Raw genomic sequence first — 7,500 nt, 5'->3', positions numbered from 1 at the left:
AATTTGGAAGGTTCTAAAATATGACGATATGCTTCACTGAATCCTTCTCGTTTTCTTTCATTTGTCCAGCTAATTTTTCCATTGAAACTAGCCATTTATGATTGATTACAGTCGACATTCTGAAATGTCCTGCACGATCAAGGCCTAATTAAGTTATCAAGCAGCCACTGTGTCAGCAGCATGAGTGCTGACGGTGACGGTGCGTTTCTGATGTCAGATTATTATGTAGGCTAGCCTACTAGACTGTTCTCACGTTGCACGGCGATGAAAATAATTAAGCAGAGGGGAGGATATCAAGACCAGAGGGGGGGAAATCCCACCCATCCCCCCCTACAAATCGCACCCTGCACACACGCACGCACACACGCATATACACAAATTCTATTTTCTCTCTATCAATTACTTTTATATTTTTCTTTGCCACTCACTCTCTCTCTTTCTCTTCCATGCCACTCTCCTCTGCCTTCCCTCCCTCTCTCTCTCTCTCACCCTGTATCTCTCCCTCTCTCTCTCTCTCCCTTTTTCTCCCTGTATCTCTTTTTCTCGCTCTTGGTTTCTCTCTCTCTCTCCCCCCTCCCTCTCTCCTCATCATAGGCCCTGTGTTAATTAGCCCTGTGGATGTGGCAGTGCCGTGGTGCACAGGAGCTACAGTAAATATCACGCCGCGGGAGTCGGTCTCCAATTTTAGGGGCCCTCGCCATGTGGGGCCCGGCCGGCTCCATGGAGATGCGGTGGCAGCCTGGGCATCACGGGGCGGCCCCGCGGAGAAAGACCCCCACCTCCAGCCGGAGGGGGCCTCTGCATGCGCCGTCTAATGCCCAATTAACCTTTCCCTGATCCGCGCCAGGCTCTTTGGTCGAGCCTGCCTCCATCCTCCACCACCCAACCACACACACACACACACACACACACACACACACACACACATACACACACTCCTTCCGTTTAAGTGGCCTCACACCCCTTCAATCCTCCTTCTCCACCCACCCTTTCCTCAGAACACATACACACATACACACACACACACACACACACACACGCACTGACGTTTAAAGGCACTTTAAAGCATCTTGTATCATAAAATCAAAGGCAGATCTCTCACATACTGCCAGCCATCACTATAATACAAATTTAGATTACAAAAAATGTGCCTGAGATGCTCGTGGGACCAATAATCACCACGACTGGATGTTCAGCTGTGTGTGTGTTTGTGATAATGACTCGGGAAACTTCTGAAAAGGCCAACATCCTACACTGCCAATTATTTTGCACATGCACAATTGATGTGGAGTGTAAGAACAGAGATTGGAGTTAAGAGTCAGACATTAGTTGGAGAATTCCTGTGTAGATCTGCGTCAGGAGAGACTTAAGGGTCATTCACACCAAGAACGATAACGATAACGATAACCATAACGATAAAAGCGTTCACACTGAACAATGATAAACAAAGTCTCTCCTTGTGTTAATGAATGTGACAGTTCTGATTGGCTATTAGTTTTTTATCGTTCGCTCTGAAAGTGATCCCCAACGATATCGTTCTTCATGTCGTTACCGTTATAGTTTATGTGTGAACGTCGTCATTCATAATAACGAGAATGATATTTGTTTATAGTTATTGTTATCGTTCTTGGTGTGAATGGGCCTTAATGGAGAACTGGACATATCATGTGACTTGATGAGATATAGTAGTTATATATACATTCCTTTAAGGGTTGGTGAATTATATACTGCATTTTGTAATCTGTATGTGTAAAGACTTGCCTTTGACACTCAATGATGAAAGCAGGGTGTCCATAGACAATTCATTGAAGTTATGTCTTGAATGGTGTGGAGAATTAACGAGAATAGGACTGCCTTTCCTGTTACAACCCCTCTTCCAACACCACCAGAACTTAACTGAAGTATGTGTTCCTTTCACTGTGTTAACTAACAAAATACTTCAAGTGCAATCATTTTGTTATTCAATTCCACCTACAGCCACACCAAATTCCTATAGCTAATGTCTACTCTATAAGTTTATAGACAACCAGATAAGAGTTTAATTGTTTACAAGTACTGTAGGCCCTAAAGACAGGTCTATTCCATATATAAGAGTCATATACAGTACTGTACATTATTTCAATGTCTGAGACAATGGCAAAACTGTCTGATCACCTGAGATACCCAGATGGAACATGACAAAGAAGGTGAACTGAGAGAGTCTGACCACCAAGTCATTAACTCTCTGGGTCTTTACTCGTGCAAGCCAAGCGAGGAACAGCATAAACACGATTGGTCCTAATTTGAATGATGGGCAAAGTGCATGGTCTTAAGTCTTAACTAAAGCTAATTTAATAACCAGGCAAAATCTATTTACAACTTGGCAAAGGCAAGACCTTAACACTAATGAGTCAGCTCAATGCTCCCATACAACAACACAACAGTAAAACAATAGCTATTGCTCATGCACAAGAACTTTATTTGTTAATAGATGTTTAACCCTTAAAGGTGTGGGTTTTGGAACATTCTATCCAAATGGCTCTGGTTGAACTCAATGAGCCCAGATATTCTTTAGAATGTTAATTGTCCAACATTCCGACAGTACACCTTTAAGGGTTAAATTTGGGCCCTCTGCCTCCTTACTCATGCAATCCTACAGAGGAATATAACAGACACAAGTTGTCGTTGACCTCCCTGTCGGGTGAGTGTTTTTTGACAGTGGTCACTCACGTTGTTGGCACGCAGAGAGACCCTTCCCCCACAGCGGGCACAGAACTTGGTCTGGCAGTAGGAGCAGACATTGCCGCAGCCATCGGCGAACTTGGTCTTGTGGCATATGCCACAGGTGGGCGCGTCGTCCTTGGCCTGACCCGACTGCTGCCGCGTCTCAACGCTCACTTGCCGACGCACCTGCTCCTTATAGCTGGAAAACTGCTGGTGCAAACTGAGAGAGAGAGAGAGAAAGAGAGAGGAGAGAGAAGGAGAAGAAGGGAGGATGTAGTTGAATGGGAGGTAAGAAGATGGACCGAAATCAGGAATAGTGGGGATAGAGAAGGAGAGGGAGGAAGAGAGAGAGAAGAGGACAAGAGAAGTCGAAAGGGAGGAGGGAAAATGGACAGAATTGAGTAAGAGCAGAGAAAGAGTGGAAAAAGGCAGACAGAGGGAGAAGAAGAGAAAAGAGAGAGGAAAACAGAAGAACAAAAGGTCAGATTAGCAGAGAGACATGACTGAACCAAAATAGCTACGTAACCCTGATATACAGTTGCTGGGGCCCGGCTGGGGTTAGGATTAGGGTCAGAGTTAGGGTTGGGGTCAGGGCTAGGGTTGGGGTCAGGGTTGGGGTCAGGGTTAGGGTCAGGGTTAGGGTTGGGGTCAGGGCTAGGGTTGGGGTCAGGGTTAAGGTCAGGGCTAGGGTTGGGGTCAGGGTTAGGTTAGGGGAATATAAAGTTGCACGGGCACAAAATGCACGGGCACACAATACCTAGTTCCCCAGTTGGTTAACTATATTTCTTTCAGGCTAGTAAGGTAAGTGATACTATGTGTTTTATTAGTTTTTCTTGTTTTTCTCCGGTTTTTTTTCTTTTTTTTCTCTCTTTTTTCAGGTTCCCCAAGACCCCAGATTTCGAAGGCCGGAATATCCAACGACCCCGCCCCCCCCCCCCCCCCCCCCCACAGAAGAGGAGGACACCCCCTTTCTCTGCGGTATTTATTTCTACTTTTAGTTCTCTTCTTTTTAATGTTTTTCATTTTTACAGGTATCTAATCTTCAAGGTCTAGTCCCCTACAAGTCTCACATACAAAACAGAAAAATGATCTCAATCAAAGGTCAATCCAACCCTCAAGACAAGATGTTCAAAATGGGCAAAAAAGTTAGATGCGGAGGAATAGTACCAACTCTCCCGTATGGGAATTTAAAATTCTAAAAACGTATAAATATTCCCTTAAGGGATTTCAAATCATGTATCCCTCCCCCTTGGGATAAAATCCAGTAAAATATATAAATATATAATGGTCCATCCCTCCACACCCCACCATTCCCACCCATAACATCAATAAAGGTTGTAAATATCAAAACATTTGATTAAGACCATTTGGATAGATGGTGTTCAATTTTTTAATCCAATTAATTTCTATTTTAAATCTTTGTTTGTCAGACCACCAAGATCCTGACTCCAAAACCATGATGGCCAAACTCTTTCTCCTGTGTAGTCTAAAATGTTGGTACAGGTAAGTATCTTTAACTGTTTTATCAATATGATACAAATGTTGTTTTAATCTCTGTAGTAAACTGTTTTAATCTCTGTAGTAAACTGTTTTTTGTTTGTCCAATATAAAGTCTTAAAGGATTTAACCATCTGCACAAAATGCACATGATTATGATCAGTTTATAGAGATCCAACACACACTGAATTCCCCAGTCGCTGATTATGTTAATCACCCAAAAATAACCTCATCATCCAATATGGAAATATCAAACAATACAATTTAAATGTTTTTAGTTTTGGGAAATAAATTATATTCTTTTGGTGAATTTATGAACAAATTCAATGGAAGACAAAAAAACACTGAATCCTCTCACAGAGTGTACACAATCAAAAGAAGGATCAGGTACCACAAACCTTTTTAACTAGTCCATATACAGTACACATTTTAAAATGAAATGTCTCACATACTTGAGAATCAACTGAACCAATCCTGTCAATCATACATCCTCTATGAAAAGCAACCAAATCAACGATATAATGTATGTCCCCTAACACATTCATAGTTATGAAATGTTATGTACATTAATTCTGATGTCTTCCAGGTACGATCGCCTCAAACACAAATGTCAAATCCTCTTTTTTTTAGTCTGTCAAATAGTTAAAGCTTTCACTTCCTTACACCACACATGTTTAATACAGCTTGTATTGTGCTGGCTGTTTGCTGCTGCTGAACCTGGCTTGGTGTGTGGGCTAAAGCTAACTGCCACAGTGGTACTCACACGAGCTGGCTCTTCGCTGAGTCCTCCTCGCTCATCTCTCACAGGCTTAACACAACAAAAACTCCCAGATGCAGGTTGCAGACCATCATCCACATACGTGTGTGTGTGCGTGTTTAAATTTGTGTACCCGTGTACGTAACATTTTAGCACTGCCCTGAGAAGCGAGAGATCAATGCTAACTAATGTCTCTCTCTCTCTCCTCTATGTGGTCCCAGCTCCCATTACACGCCTCCCAATCCCTAAAGATTAGACACACACAAACACACACACACACACACACACACACACACACACACACACACACACACACACCCCTTCCTGTGCACCCCAGCAGACTTCCCCTCAGAACCACAGGCATGCAGCTTTCACAACCAGGTTCAAAGGTCAGGGAAAGGTTGCGAGAACACAGTAAAACCCACTCAGTGAAGAAGTGTGCCCTCTCAGTCATCAAAGTTATACAAAGATGGATCACAAAAGATAAAGTAGTTAAGAGGAATTAGACCCAACAAAGACATGCTAGGTTTAAGTAAGACCAATCACAAGCAAATGTGTCACCTCAGCCCATTGTATTTCTAGTCCAACAAATAACAGTGATCAAATTTGTCCGTTATGTTAAACTGCTACTAGTATTTCAAAAACAAACTACAGTGATTGCATAAACTGATGAATTATTCTTATTTATTCCACAAACACAAGGCCTAACTTCTCAGACTCTCAGACAAGGGAGAGTAAGGATGAATGAAACACTTTTTTATTGAAAATATTTTGTATGATATTTTGTATACTGTATATTGTATGAGACTGAAAGCCAATATGATGTTATTAGCAACCTTCATCTGTCCTCTGGCAAATGCAGTTGCATGTTTAGCCCTGGACAAAACTGTTCAGGGATAGTTGGAGCAACAGTGGAACAAGTGTGATGTTTAATTCGTCCCTCCCGTAGACTGTATATATAGAACTAATTCTATATATACAATCTAGGGTCCCTCCTTGTCGGGTCACAAGAAACATACATACAGTACAAGAAACAACAATATAGTTCACTAAAGTTCCAACCACTTAAATATTTTACAGCTTATCATGAATGTTCCTTTAGATAAATTGCTGCTGGGCTATAAGTCTTTACATGAAAATCTGGGATTGTTAATAGCACTAAATGTTCTACTAAATAAGCTTTAAATCGAACCTTTACATGAAAAACACTCTTTAATAGTCAAAAGAAATCAGCCACAAATTAAATTTATATTGAACCTTATTTTTTTGTATCGCCTGTAACATTATAACTGGATATAACAGGAAGAGGTTTGAATGCTCTATGTTTTGACCTGAGGATGTCTTTCATCATTGCACTCGGAGAATGTGGAAACTGGAGTGTTTCATTCATCCCACTTGTCAATCATCCCCGGCCTACACTGCATCCAGCTATGAAGTGAATTTAAAGTTTTTTTTTAAAAGACTTTTACTGTATAAAATTTAGAATCATAGACAAGTAAATATAGACAAGTACAAAATGGTTGCCCATTAGTATTCTCAAAAAAAAAAATATATAAAACTCAGAAGTCCTTTTGGGAGAAAAAAAAGCTTAAAAACTTTACGGGAAACAGCATTTTAATGAACAAGGCAAAACAAAACTATTCTCATTGTTCTGGGAATCGGCTCCATCTACACTTAAAAGTTGACAGCTACTTAAACAAACCACAATTTCCATGGAAAAAAACCCCACAAGATGAGCATCGCATCTACTTCTGCATAAAGACATTTGACAACATCCTCTCTCTCTCACTCTATCTCTCTCCCTTTCTCTCTCTCTTTCTCTCCCTCTCTCTCTCTTTTTCTCTCTCTCCTTCAGCAGAAAATTATATTCAGGAGAGACAGACAGAAGTGCGATAATTAAGACAGCACATGAAACGCCCGCGACTCATAAATGAAACACAAGGTTATACGAAAGTGAAATGCCGCTTTTACTTCTCCTCCACGAGCAGAACGTTTTGCCTCCTCCACTCTTACCTCTCCTCCCCTCCCATCCTCTCTCTCTCTCTCTCCTCATCACACTTTCTTCTCTCCCTTTTTTTAAAACTGGCCGGTAAAAATAAACCTTTTGTGATATGCAAATGAACCACAGTGTCTACAAGCGTGCAGCACAGCAATCCACAGAGGATCCCACATTAGCATAAAAACTCAGTGTAATTAAGGCATGCAGTAGGCCTAATTAGCGCGGTGGAGAGGGAGGAGGACAACGACGCGAGTGGGATGAGACCGGGGGAGGGGGGGGGGACTTTTGCGGCACTCGCCCTCGTTCGACGACAGCTCCGTCGCCATGCCGACGGCAGCTTGCCCCGTTCGGGCGGCGGTGGCAGCAGCAAGCAGCAGGAGCAGTTTCTGGGATCTGTCTGTCTGTCCTTCTTGGAGCAACACACGGAACGCCGACGAGGGCCCGTCAGGATGGAACAGCTGTTTGTCGGAGGAGCCCGGGAGTGCCGAGGGAGCCACATATACGGTGCACACACACACACACACTGCCACACACACTCCCACAC

General features: G+C 42.5%; 1 protein-coding gene across 1 annotated transcript in view; it reads right to left on the bottom strand.

The window, feature by feature from the left end:
- The window catches only part of rims1a (regulating synaptic membrane exocytosis 1a), a 101,990-nt gene that overhangs the window by 59,984 nt on the left and 34,506 nt on the right, over positions 1–7,500 (bottom strand). The window contains exon 3 of the mRNA XM_076286428.1: positions 2,710–2,923. Coding sequence (XP_076142543.1) covers positions 2,710–2,923 — 214 coding nt within the window. The remainder of the gene's footprint in view (positions 1–2,709; positions 2,924–7,500) is intronic.

The sequence above is a fragment of the Alosa pseudoharengus genome, unplaced genomic scaffold (genome assembly GCF_046254945.1).
Source record: "Alosa pseudoharengus isolate Yale_2024_CS ecotype anadromous, Long Island Sound unplaced genomic scaffold, YU_APseudo_1.1 YU_APseudo_1.1_scf_15, whole genome shotgun sequence".
NCBI lineage: Eukaryota > Metazoa > Chordata > Actinopteri > Clupeiformes > Clupeidae > Alosa > Alosa pseudoharengus.
Note: the sequence above shows the minus strand (reverse complement) of the source record. Positions and strands in the feature narration are given on the sequence as shown.